The 13,769-nt window shown below is 43.2% G+C and overlaps 2 protein-coding genes across 4 annotated transcripts in view; both read left to right on the top strand.

The window, feature by feature from the left end:
* The first annotated feature begins 830 nt into the window (after window positions 1–830).
* Window positions 831–3,179, top strand: LOC133114106 (GTPase IMAP family member 9-like). The gene is made up of 2 exons (XM_061223296.1): window positions 831–1,002; window positions 2,089–3,179. Exons 1-2 carry the CDS (start codon window positions 969–971, stop codon window positions 3,177–3,179), a joined length of 1,125 nt encoding a protein of 374 aa, XP_061079280.1. The 5' UTR covers window positions 831–968.
* A 5,937-nt stretch (window positions 3,180–9,116) lies between these two features.
* The window catches only part of brd4 (bromodomain containing 4), an 18,659-nt gene continuing 14,006 nt past the window's right edge, over window positions 9,117–13,769 (top strand). For all 3 annotated transcript variants that reach the window (XM_061223767.1, XM_061223768.1, XM_061223766.1), the window contains exon 1: window positions 9,117–9,175. The gene's annotated coding sequence lies outside the window, so the exon portion shown is untranslated. The remainder of the gene's footprint in view (window positions 9,176–13,769) is intronic.

Below are 13,769 nucleotides of genomic sequence, written 5' to 3'. Positions count from 1 at the left end.
CATTTCATTTCCCTGCTTAAATTTCACCACTACATTGTATTCGACACTTATTACTTTCCTTTTAACGGAACGTTTCTTTATCGTTCTCCTCTGTACTTGTATCGTCAATACCTCTTTTACCACTCCCCACACCCCTCTTCTCGTTTGACACACTTTTCCCTCTACCTCTACCCAGTACTGTTTTATTATTCGTTTTTTCCGTTCATCTAAATGCATATCTTCTTCTTCCTCGGAATTCCCTCCACTACTACCCGCCATCCCGATCCCGATCAAAGGACATATGCGTAGCTATTTAATATATCAAGCTACCAGAGCTAAAGCAAAAACTAAACAAAAAACTAGCAAGCTACTTTCCGCTCAGTCGATTCCTGATCCAGCAAATGTGCAAATGTCAATATAAAGGTAACAATTGACTGTACTGAAAGAATCATCAAAATGGGCAGGGAAACCCATGAGCAAAAAACATTTTGGTCATTCATATACATTCTGGAGATGAAGTAAGGAGAATACTAACTTAGGTCCAGGTAGCGCGTACAGAATTCTAACTTGGCACACAAAGCTGCACACACAAGTCCCGATTTATTATTTGTTTAATCGAGTAAACTGGGAATTGAATCCCAAAACGGCGAATATTTCTATTTCTTATTTAGCAAGTGCAATAAAATGTTAATTACAAGAAGAATAGCTTTTTATATATAACTGTTTTTCCTGACATCACGACCTAAGAATGTTAAGTTTCATTTTCCACAGAACTAAAAAAAAGTCCTCAGAACGATTTCCCCCCCGTACACACTGCAGGGCACCACTCACACTTCACTAGGGAATGAGCACTGTCACTCGGACGGGATCATTACCAACGATTCACTTATACCATTGCAGATAATTTAATTAATTTCAATTATTTTGCAGGAAGACCACCCGAGGAGTTTGTACCGTCGATCTGTCCTGAATCTGCGCTGACAAGAACTATGACTTCTGTAAGAAGCCCGTACTGTGCGACAGGTCGGTATCAGCATTATTACTGTCTTATAGTATTGGATAAAAACGTATTTCCAAGCCGAAGAAAAAATTATTTATATCGTATCAATCAGTGCAAGATCCCATTGCAAGGGAGAACACACCCGAAATGAGCTATAGCTAGCTAAAAAATACAATTCATTAATTATTGAGTAGGTTTTGCGAAATATGTTTGGATAAATACATTAGTCTTTGTGGATGATGGCGTGTGTATGCTATTCCGTGAAATAATGTACAGACTGTCACTAACCTGCTGAAGTAGCTGCTTTGTAAAAATATTTATTTAATGAGGTACTTTACTACCAATATGTAAGGAAAATAGGAACAAATATGAAATTGAGTTCAATTCCATTTACTTGTATTGTACTTGTGTTATGTCCGTTCCAAGCGCAGACCAAGGGATAATCAGGAATCATAGTTTAGTCAGTCCAAGTGTCAAAGTCAGGTAATCCGAAAAACACAGTGCCAAATCGAGTTGCAAAAAGAATGGTCAATAAACAGTCCAAAGTCAAAAATCTAGAAGAGCAGAAAGGCAAAAGTACAAAGGGGCAAGGCAAGAGAGACGTTGGAAACACAAAGCGTAGATCAAAACGAAAAGGCAAACTCGGAATCGGACAAAGGTGTGTCTCAGAACAGCGAGGTTGAGAAGGAATCGTGGGAAACCGGAAGATTCCGAAACCACCCGAATAGTGAAAGACGCAGACAGGGGAGTGACTCAGGCTCAGAATACATTCAGACACAGACATCACAGGGGAGACGGATGCAATAACTATGAATGGATAAATAGAAAAAAACAGATAAAAAATAATAAATTACAGGAGTAACAAAATAACTAACAGACAGCAATACAGGAACATTACAACTTGTCCGGAGACAGTTATCACAAAGAGAAAGAACATTTCATAAGACAAAAACATGTTTCAAAACTCTGAAATGCATTGGTTTTTAAGCCCAATAAAACATGAATTTATTCTTTCCTTGAGTTTGCCTTCATAATAGGCACCATGTGGAAGACGTTACTGAATCCAGTGAGCTATTTGTACTTCCTGAATGGAAACGCTTCTCCCGCAGGTTCTCAACAGGGCAGGGGTTACCCTCCTCAGGAGCTGCGGATGGTTTTGGTGGGGAAGACAGGAGCAGGGAAGAGTGAAACAGGCAACACAATTCTGGGGGAGACGCGGTTTGAGTCTAACCTGAGCATGGACTCAGTGACTGGTGTCTGTGAGAAGGCTCAGGGGATGGTGCTGGGGCGAAGAGTGACAGTGGTAGACACACCCGGCCTGTTTGATACCTCACTCTCCCAGCAGGCTGTGCAGGATGAAATCCTGCGGTGCATGGCCATGTCTGCTCCGGGGCCCCATGCCATACTCCTGGTGCTGCAGATCGGCCGTTTCACCCTGGAAGAGCAGCAGAGCGTGGAGATCATCCAGACCATCTTCCAGAGTGATGCTGCCCAATACACCATCCTTATCTTCACCCATGCAGACAAGCTGAAGAAAGCCTCTTTCCACAACTTCATCTCCAAGCAGGGTGAAGCAATTCAGAACCTGGTGAAGCGATTTGACAGGAGGATCCTGCCCTTCAACAACGAGGACAAAGAGGATTCCGGCCAGGTGGCCAACCTGCTGGAGAAGATCGACTGCATGCTTGCACAGAGAGAGAGGCCATATTTTACCAATGACGCCTTCCAGAAAATGGACCAGGCCCTTATAGTCTTCCAGCAGGAAGAACTGGAGGGAAAACGGGAAGAAATAGAAAGGGAGAAGAGGTGTGCCATTGCAAAGTTGGAGGCAGACTGGGAAAACTTCTCCACCGAGATGAGCAATGAAAAACAAAAGAATGAGCGGAAGAAGAGACTCATTGAGCGGAACATAGAAATGATGAGTGAGAAAAGGGCAGGAGTGGAGAAACAGCTCAAGGTGGAGACCGAGAAGCTGAAACAGCTGCAACAGCTGGAGAATACCAGGAGAGAGAGAGAGAATGAGTACAATAAGAAGATTGACTCTGAAATCAAACGGGTGGACAAGGAGATCGATGACAGATACTCTATGATTGCCCTGCAGGAAGCAGAGAGCTCCGATGACTTTCTCCGGAAGAATGCATGGTGGATCTGGGCAACCGTGTCTGCAGCAGCAGCAGCAGCTCAGTGCTCTATTCAGTGATCCAGCTGGGAAACTCCTCTACAGTGACTCTGATGAACCTCGTGAAACTACATATCTTTAACTGTATTCTCATCTGCAGTATACTTATCATCTCCTGCATTGTTTTCTTTTTCCAGACAGACTTGATTAAGCTTTTCTTTAAACATAATAATATTGACATATGCTATATTCTTGATATTAGTATACTTTTTAAAGTGTCATTTGATTTAATTCGTATTTGTATTCCAGTTATCAAATGTTGCATGTCAATTTCTGATTCTTGTCTTTAAAAGAAAGATGAAAGGGTTTACATAATATTAAGCAGTTGGCCTGTATTTCAGGTGAGATTAATGAAGGTAGACAAATTAGTCTTAATACATTTTTTGGCTTCTGTCATTAAAATGAATTACAAGCCAGTGCCATTTTTATGATAGTTTAATTCGAAAGTGGTGTTCTTTTCTGGTGTTGTTGACAAATTAGCAAAATGATATATATTTTTTTTTATTTCAAAAATGTATATATATCCTTGTCTAAACACTCATGGTGTATTGCTCTCAATGACTCTTCTGTTTGGAAGAGTGCCCCAAGAAAACTCCCTTCCCCAGCAAATATGGCAGGAGTCCTGTGTGTGTTTTTTCTTCTATTTTATTGCCAATTACTTATCAGACATTCTGAGCTCAAGCCGGTCGTGATGGTCAGTGCACAAACAACAGATGTTTCTTATTTAAAGTTTAGTATCTGGAATAGCAAGGCAAGTCAAACTTGGCCAAAAGCAGTTCAGTCAATCAACTCACGATGAATAAAGCTGTCACGTTTCATGTTTGTCATGTCATGTTTTATGTTTAGTTATTGTCTTGGTTATGTTATGGTCATGTCACGTATTATGTTAGTCTAGTATCACCACGTTTTTATGTTTCATGTCATGTTATGTTTCATGTTTAATTGTTATTCTTGCCATGTCATGTTATTTCGTTTATTGCCATATTTCGCAAACTTGTTATGTCACAATTTATGTTTCATGTTACGTTGTACTGGTCATTGATTAGCATACACTTTTTCATGTCTTTCTGCAAATCTTGCATTCCTGCTTTCTCTCTCTCCCTTTCTGTCACTCACACCCTAATTGTTTCAATTTCCCTTGTCTACTTACTAATCAACTAATGCTAGATCAGGATTGGGTAATACAAACATTCTAATCATGTGTTCATGTTACCTTACGTTTCTTGTGCATATCATTTACAAATGTACTAATGCTAGGGCAGGATAGGTTTATTACTAATTACCTCGTTAACTTGTCAATCCTCCACACCTGATTTCCATTCTCTTGCTGCTCTCAAGCTAATTGTCTACACCTGTCTACGCCTGCATATAAAGCTCAGTTTCATGTCATGTCTTTGTGAAATTGTTTGCCTCCTGTTTGTCAGTGCATTGGTGAGTGGCAAGCCAGTGGCAAGCCAGTGGCAAGCCAGTGGCAAGCCAGTGGCAAGCCAGTGGCAAGCCAGTGGCAAGCCAGTGGCAAGCCAGTGGCAAGCCAGTGGCAAGCCAGTGGCAAGCCAGTGGCAAGCCAGTGGCAAGCCAGTGGCAAGCCAGTGGCAAGCCAGTGGCAAGCCAGTGGCAAGCCAGTGGCAAGCCAGTGGCAAGCCAGTGGCAAGCCAGTGGCTACCTGGTACGATCAAGCCTGTTTATTGACCAAAGATTATTGACTTCTGTTTTGTTGACCATTGCCTGCCTGTACCACGACTTTGCCTGCTGTTTTTGTACTTTTGCCCCGCGAAGCACACTTCGGTCTTGACTCTTGCACTGTCATCGACCCTGAGCCTGCCTACCACCCGCCTGTACTTCTGCCCCGCTGACAGCTTTCCTGGTTACCGGACTTCTTGCATGGTGTACTGATTACGAGACTGCCTTCTCCCTCGGTACTGCGTTCTGGTTTTTTGGCTGGATTTTTTTGTGTATGACCATTGCTTGTTTTGACCACGCTCTCTGGATATTCCCCAAATAAAGCCCTGATGGGACTATTACACCACTGTTTCTGAGTCGTGCATTTTGGGTCCAACCCCCCCACGCATCCGTCTCAAAAGCAATATTTATGCTTAATCCTTTTTCTTCTCTTTTTTTAGCACTGGGCAATGTTGCTACGGCAAGCAAGAAATAAATAATACGACAAATGTAATATGCTCATGCAACTCGACAGAAGCACAGCATGTTTCCTACATCATCCATTACATTGCATTAATGGCATTTGGCAGATGCTCTTATCCAGAGCAACGTACAACAAAGTGCATACCCATAACCAAGTGTGCTGAAAGACCGTAGAGGGAAGTATGATTTCAACTGCTATCTGCACAACAAGGATATATTTGATCATCGGAATTAAATTTTAAAAAAATATCTTTTTTTCAATCATAATAGCGCATGTATGAACAAACCGCTTACCTAGCCAAACACTGCTTACCAAGCCAAACTAAACATCTTAACACACAAGTAAAGACAATTAAGGTTTACAGGGAGGCAGGGAGGGACAGGTAGAGGTAGAAGCTTGAAGAGGTGCATCTTCAGTTTGGGCTTGAAGATGGCACTCTACTGTTCTGACCTCAACAGGGAGCTCGTTCCACCACCGTGGAGCCAGAACAGACAGTCGTCGTGAGCGGGAGGTGCCAAGTGGCCAGTGGTGGCCGAACGAAGAGGTTGGGCAGGGGTGTAGGGTTTTATGATTTTTTGGAGGTAAGCTGGGGCTGACCCCTTAACTGCTTGGAAGGCTAGCACCAATGTTTTGAATTTGATGCAAGCCATAACAGGCAGCCAGTGGAGGGAAGTAAGCAGGGGGTGACATGAGTGTTTGGGAAGGTTGAAGACCAGACGAGCTGCTGCATTCTGGATAAGTTGGAGGGGTCTGATGGCGGACGCTGGAAGGCCAGCCAAGAGGGAGTTGCAGTAGTCCAGGTGGGACAAAACCATCGCTTGGACCAGGAGCTGGGTCGAGTAGGGGATGAGAAAGGGGCGGATTCTCCAGAAGTTGTATAGGAAGAACCTGCATGACCGGGTCACCGGCGCAATGTTCTCGGAGAGGGACAGTCTGCTGTCCATCACCACACTGAGGTTCCTTGCACAGTGTGATGCCGTCAGCGAGGTATCCCCTAGGGAAATGGAGAGATCCAGTCGGGGAGGTAATAGCAGGAATGAATATCATTTCAGTCTTACCTGAGTTGAGCTTTAGATGGTGGTTGTCCATCCAGCTCTGGATGTCACTCAGGCAAGCAGAGATACGGGCTGAAACCTGTGTGTCAGATGGTGGGAATGAGATGAAGAGTTGGGTATCATCCACATAGCAGTGGTAGGATAGACCATGTGCAGCGATAACAGGGCCAAGGGAACGAGTGTAAAGAGAGAAAAGAAGCGGGCCTAGGACTGAGCCCTGGGGAACTTGTGGCAGGGGGCCGAGGTGTCGATACTGTGCCAGACCAGGCAGCCTGGCTCAATCCAGTTCAGGGCTGTGCCACAGATCCCTGTTGCTGACAGGGAGGACAGGAGGACTGAGTGATCCACAGTGTCAAAGGCAGCAGAGAGATCTAGAAGAATGAGGACAGAGGAGAGGGAGGCTGCTCCTGCAGCATGGAGTGATTCACTGATGGAGAGGAGTGAGGTCTCCGTCGAGTGGCCAGAGTCATCCAGTATATATGCAGTACATATGCAGATTCTGCACAGATTTGTTTATCTTCATGGTATCTTGTTTTTCCCTATAACAAAACTTTTCAGGTGTTGTATCTTACTGTCTATGTGTTGCAGCTAACATTTTGCCATTGAATGTCTGAATACAGCTGATCACTACACCATGGCAGCAATAGGCTACATATTCATGGGGCAGAGAGCGGGTTGCGGTGAGAGGTAGGACTATATACGTTGTCAGTATCTAGTGCACCGTGTAAAAGTAACCCTTGCCTTAAACTGTGACAGCGCAGCTACAGAGGCTGTGTTTCCAGATAGTGTGTGTCTCACTTGAGTGGTCTGGGTGCCTCATCTGGGCACTGACAGGCCCCCGAAACGCACACTCAGTGTGCAGTTTATCAGACACTAAGGTCGATGGTAACGAGCACTGTGTAAATGCAGCGGGCACTTCTGTGGGAACTATTCTCTTGCCGTGGATTCACTCCTCTTAGTAAGTAATTATGCATTTTATAGTTAATCACAACATACTACAAATGTGATAGTCATTAGTCAGCTGGCAATAAAACTGTGATATAAAAATTTAATTGTGACAGAAGCGACCGATTACACAGTAATACTCAGAAACGATGTTATCAACATTTGTTATTATACTATGTTAAGCGAGACTATGTTTACATATAGTGTATGTATGTATGTATGTATGTATGTATGTACGGCATATATGCACCCACACATACACAATAAGGTCCAAAAGTGTTTTGATAGTGAAATATTTTTTTGTTCTTGTTTTGGCTGTGTACTCCAGCACTTTTAAAATGACACAGTGACTATGTGTTTAAGGTTTAGATGGTCAGCTTTAATGTCAGGGTATTTTCCTCCGAATCGTTTAGAAATTACAACACATTTTGAACATTGTTCCCCCCCATTTTAGGGTACTAAAAGTATTTGGACCAATTAACATTACATATCATACAGTTGTCATATTTAGTACTTGGTTGCTTATCCTTTGCATGAAGTGACTGTCTGAAGTCTATGAAGTATATGAAATCACAAGACGCTGGGCATCTTCCCTGGTGATGCTCTGCCAGGCCTACTCTAAATCATAAGTTCCGATATTGATGGAAATACCCTCAAATTAAAGCTGACAGTCTGCACTTTAACTTCATAGTCATTGTATCATTTAAAATCCTAAGTTCTGGAGTATTTCATTTGGTTTACAACGTATAATCCATGAATACATATAGCACACTATATTTTCTGGTTACATACATCAGAGGTCACTCTAATGCAGAATTCTGCGTTATATACCCAGGGGGGGGAAATGCAGATTAAAATTGGTCTTGCATTCTAAGAAACGCAGATATTTTGAGGTTAACTTTTGTCTTATTAAAAGGTGCTGATTTTAGAAGCTACAGCATCTTGGGGCTTGTGTGAATTTCCTGTCTTTTTTGGCTTTTGCCAAACATTATGACATTCTCTCATTTTAATATAACCCTTGAATATTATATATGGAATAATATCAGTAATTAATATAGAAACAAGGCGATATTCTTTCATATGTCTGGTCGCACAACTTCTTAATGATAATGTTTGTTTTCTTCCCCCATATAAAGTTATAGGACAAATATAATATATGTGTACCGAAGAGGGAATATAACTAGATCTATACCAAGGCCTAACTAGGTCTGTTAATGTTGCTAAGACACCATTGTAATAATATAGTGCCTAAAACTTTTAATCACATACAAATAAATGGGTTAAATGTACTTCACAAAAATGTTTATAACAAAGTTGTAAGAGATACTTGGAGGAAGTGCGCCCTTCGGTCATTTATCATTGGGCTTCTTTATATAGAGTTGATTGGTTCAAAGCGTGGTCATCTCCTTATCATTCTTTAATATCGAACAAAGCTAAAGTGATCTCTTTCAAGATACTACACAGGGTGGGTTTATCCGTCCAACATGCTTGTATCCAGATTCTACCCAAATGTCCAAAAAGCACGACGTTTTTGTGGTAATCAAGATTTATCGATTGTTAACATGGTGCGCTTTTTTGGAAAGAGCTCTGTCATTACCTCTCTACAAGATTGAAAGCAGTAGTCAGTTTATTTTTCTTGTTTATCCTGTGGCTTGTTTATGTTTTGCACATCTTTTTGATTGTGTGCTTGGTTGTATACTGACTGCATTTTTGAAAAAACAAAACAAAACTGAGCGACTGGGGTCGCTGTAAAATGACACATAACTGACGTAGAACGTTTCGTCCATTGTGCGTGTGGCGTCATCAACGTAGCAGCTCGTTCTGGATTCTGGGAAAGGAAGAGTCGCGCGCGCACTGACAAGCGATTAATTAAGGTAAATAAAACACGTTTTGCTTGTTTCTGTCTCCCTACAATAGCAAAAAAAATGACGGCTTATTAATTTGGGTGTCAAGTTCTGGGGGAGAGGCCGAGTGACCACCATTATATTGGAGGTCTTCGGTCAGTTTGCGCGGCGCCAATTCGGGAGTGCTCAGTAGTAACGGAGGCCTGTTGGAGTGAGACAGGGAAAGATGTAAAATAGTCGTTTTGTCGTGTTGGCCTGGATCTGCACGAATGTCTGCCAAACCTTGTCTGCCAAGTACTTCGCATGAACGGCATTTCTGTGTTTGAGGCTGTCTTATGTTGTTCCGAATGCTTCATGACGAGCTTGTGAGTGCGTCTCCGATTCAATCGGTTGTTTATTTGCAGTCTCAAGGCCGTAATCTTGCGGGTGTACGCACATTCGGCAGCGTAGCTGCGTTACTTTACTGTAGACGATGCGTGTGATACGTCACGTAAATTTCTTTCGGAATACCAAAGCGTCCTGCGTCGTATTCTTCAAGCGTGTTTACGTACGGAGGCGTATGTCGCTGAATGTGTGTTGCAGTTATAATATGTCTAGAAGCAGTTGAGTGAAATTTAACTTAAATATTTAATGTACATTTTAATTACACATGTGGTTTGATTCACATTGTTTAGATGGAACAGACCACGGGGAGATCTGTGTATAAGCAGATGTAGCGACGAGCAGCCTTCGGTGGTTGCGTATCTGGCTACCTAGTGCCGTCTTGACATTTTTAGCTAGCTAACGTTAGCCAGCGAGTCCATATTGTCATCGAAAGGAAGGAGTGAGTGCATGCTAGCGTCGAAACCCCGTCGCATGAAGCAGTGCTGACATCCCCTTGATAAAGGCATGGTGAAGTTCACTGCAATTGAAATTTGTCTAACGTTAGCTGGAGACAAGGAACCAGAGCTGCTTCCAGTCGCCATTTTGTGTGTTGCTAATGAGAGGAAACGGAGATGTTGAGATTTTAAAGAAGACACAGTAGGTACATCGCTACAGGCTTGGCTTCTTTACCTAAAATAGTATGTCTCTCGTTCGTTCGTAGCTAGTGTGTATTCTGTTGTCACGTTAGAAACTACAGTAAGCAGCCAACTTAGCCACTAAATTCCACTTCCATCTTCGACGGCTGTCTGACAGCTCGACCTGTGCAAGAGGTGGTTCGTTCGCACACTGTAGGCTTGTGTCCGGTCTTAATTTACTAGGTGCAACGTAGCTGAATAACCATCCATGTAAATAGGTACCATTCATATATGGACAGTTCTCAAGCATACCTTACCACAGCCATTGCTAGCTGTATACACTGTACAATTGGGTTCATGAAAGTGAAAGTAAGCTTCTGAATATCTGTACATGAACGCTGTCATGCGATTGAGCAGTTTGCTCAATGGTGATGAGCATGTTGATTTATGATGCGTGTCAGTTCATTTCCGTGGAGAGTACGTGAGGATAAAATGGGGTAATAGCCTAAGCACCTGAAAGTTCGGTGGTTCAAGCCGCAGTGTAGCCATAGTCAGATCAGTGCAGCTGTTGGGCCCTTGAGCAAGCCCGTAAACCCACAATGTTCCAGGAGGGATTGGCCCCTGCTTAGCCAAATAAACGAAGTCGCTCTGGATGAAAGTGTTGGCTATATAACTGTAATGTACTGCAAAATGTCAAGGACTAGTTGTTGAATGAGGTGTGCTTTGTTAGGGTGGGAGTGAAAACATACAGCACCTTAGATCTCCAGGAAAGGTTTGGGCAGCCCTGATAATGCACATATTAATCATCACTTTTCCATGACCTTTGACCTGTCTGTGTGTATTCAATACATTTATTGAACTTCCAAAATTTCAAAAGCAATATCTATATGAATCAGTCTGTCAGCATTTTGAGTTTGGTAAGTTACACTGAGGTTGCAAAATACTTGTTGACAAATAACATTTCTACAAAATTCCTCAGTTGCTGCGTTCTTTTCCTGAATTTGTATGCAGCAGTGTCATGTTGAAACAACTTTTTGGAATGGCAGTGTTGTACAAGTATATGGTGTGTGCGGTTTCGCCGACAGTTGAGGGCTGAAGTGAACTGTAAACTGGGTATACATTTCTAGTTTACTGCTTCAGGATTGGGGGGGTTGAGGGCTGGTTAGGTCTGGCTGATGAAAGCTAGAAGCGTTGTACCATTGAGCAAACCAGATATCGGGCACGTGCAGTTTGAATCTCAGGGAGAGTCCTGTGAAGGGAGAGGGTTGTGACGTTTGCTCAGAGCAGGAGGGTAGGATGGCTTATGGTTGGCAGATGGTAAGAGGCAGAGTTTTTGCAGGGGGCGGATATGTAGTAGATGAAAGGGGCCTCTCTTTCCCTTTTGTCCACCTTTTGGTCACTCTTTTGACCTCTTTTCTGCGTGACCTTTTCAGGAGCGTGTGTCAGGAAAAGGAACTGCATATTGTTTCTGGGAGAAATCCCTGTTGCCTTATTTGGGGTTGGAGGTTCCCCTGGCAGTGAGTTCTTTAAGAACTGAAGCCAATTGCGCCTCGTCAATTAGATGAGGGGCGACATGGCTCAGGCAGTAAGAGCAGTCGTCTGGCAGTCGGAGGGTTGCCGGTTCGATCCCCCGCCCGGGCGGTGTCGAAGTGTCCCTGAGCAAGACACCTAACCCCCAAATGCTCCTGACGAGCTGGTCGGGCGGGGCCTTGCATGGCAGCCAATCGCCGTCGGTGTGTGAGTGTGTGTACGAATGGGTGAATGGAGAAGCATAAATTGTACAACGCTTTGGATAAAGGCGCTATATAAATGCCTGCCATTTACCATTTAGATGAGCAGAAGTCCAGCTCACATTGATTATGAGGTCATGACTGTTCATGAGTATGAGGATATCCACAATGAAGACGGCAGTAGTTAGAACTCATCCCTGTAGGCGATCAAAAAGACTATTGTTCCTTTGAAATAAAATGTTCTGAAAACACAGAGTTGCGCATACCTGCTAGTGCTGAATTTAAATTATTTTTCCAATTGTATTATTTGCCTCTCCATCCAGTGAATGGTTTGACTGTATTTGACTTTTGTAGAGCATGCAGCACCCTATAGTTTGTCATTCATCATTGGCATGTAGCTGTACAACTACATGCAGCTTACGATTTTTGACGATAGTGGCACTGTTGAGGCATCGCAAGCCTGGAAACAAGTGCATATTTTGTAAGCGCGGTGGAATGAATGGAAGAACAGAGTGAGCGAGTTGAGACTACTGATGGGAATTTAAATGTCATATTGTATTTTGGAATAAATTACATTCATTTCAATGGACGGAAGTTTCAAATGTAGTATGTGTTTTTAAAAATATATTTGGTTTCTTTCACATTGACATGGAATAGCAACGACTACCGTTGATGCATATTTATTCTGCTTGTTTGTACCCATTAATGACTTAATATATCCGCATTCCACAAGCTGGATGAAGTGTGTGTGTTTGTGTGTTTGTGTGTTTGTGTGTGTGTGTGTGTGTGTGTGTGCATGCATGTGTGCGCACTTGCATGCATGTTTGTGTGTGGAAGAAAGCAAGTTAATGGATTGACTGTAGGCCCAGTTTTAGGTAGATTCTTTGTTTCTTGTGTATATTTTTAGCAGGAGTGGCGACTATAGCCTTGGGCTTCATATTGTTCTTCTCGAACACAGTGTACCTGTGACGTTGCTCTGGTGGAGGGGGTGGGGGGGTTGGGGGGGGGGGGTGTAGATAAGTTGAGCCTCAGTAGAACAGCTCATTCTCCCTGCACAGAGCTGGCTTATAACACTCACATTCAGAAAGCTGGCTCAGAACACTTGCATTCAGAAAGCTGATTTGGAAGACTGGCTCTGAACATTCATATTCAGAACACAGTGCTTTGGAACACTCGCATTCAGAAAACAGTTCTTTGGAACACTCCCATTCAGAACACAGTGCTTTTTAACACTCCCATTCAGAACACAGTGCTTTGGAACACTCGCATTCAGAACACAGTGCTCTGGAACACTCACATTCAGAACACAGTGCTTTGGAACACTCACATTTAGAACACAGTGCTTTGGAACACTCACATTTAGAACACAGTGCTTTGGAACACTCCCATTCAGAACACAGTGCTTTGGAACACTTATATTTAGAGCACAGTGCTTTGGAACAGGGCAGCACGGATGGTGCTGTGGGTAACACTGCTGCCTCACAGCAAGGATGTCCTGGGTTTGAATCCCGGTCGGCCGAGGCCTCTCTGTGTGGAGTCTGCATATTCTCCCTGTGTTCGAGTAGGTTTCCTCCGACAGTCCAAAGACTTGCTGGTTAGGCTGATTGGAGAGTCTAAATTGCCCGTGGGTACATTACATTATTGGCATTTGGCAGACGCTCTTATCCAGAGCGACATACAGTTGATTAGACTAAGCAGGAGACCATCCTCCCCTGGAGCAATGCAGGGTTAAGGGCCTTGCTCAAGGGCCCAACAGTGTGCGGATCTTATTGTGGCTACACCGGGATTAGAACCACCGACCTTGCGTGTCCCAGTCATTTACCTTAACCACTACGCTACAGGCCACCCCTATGGGTATGAGTATGTGAGTGAGTGAATGGTGTGTGTGTCCTGTGA

The sequence above is a fragment of the Conger conger genome, chromosome 16, assembly GCF_963514075.1.
Source record: "Conger conger chromosome 16, fConCon1.1, whole genome shotgun sequence".
In the NCBI taxonomy this organism is placed as follows: domain Eukaryota; kingdom Metazoa; phylum Chordata; class Actinopteri; order Anguilliformes; family Congridae; genus Conger; species Conger conger.
Note: the sequence above shows the minus strand (reverse complement) of the source record. Positions and strands in the feature narration are given on the sequence as shown.

Coding starts and splice junctions, on each gene's coding strand:
- LOC133114106 (XM_061223296.1), top strand. CDS start 969: ATGACTTCTGTAAGAAGCCCGTACTGTGCGACAG. Junction 1,003..2,088: donor AAGCCCGTACTGTGCGACAG/GTCGGTATCAGC, acceptor CTTCTCCCGCAG/GTTCTCAACAGGGCAGGGGT.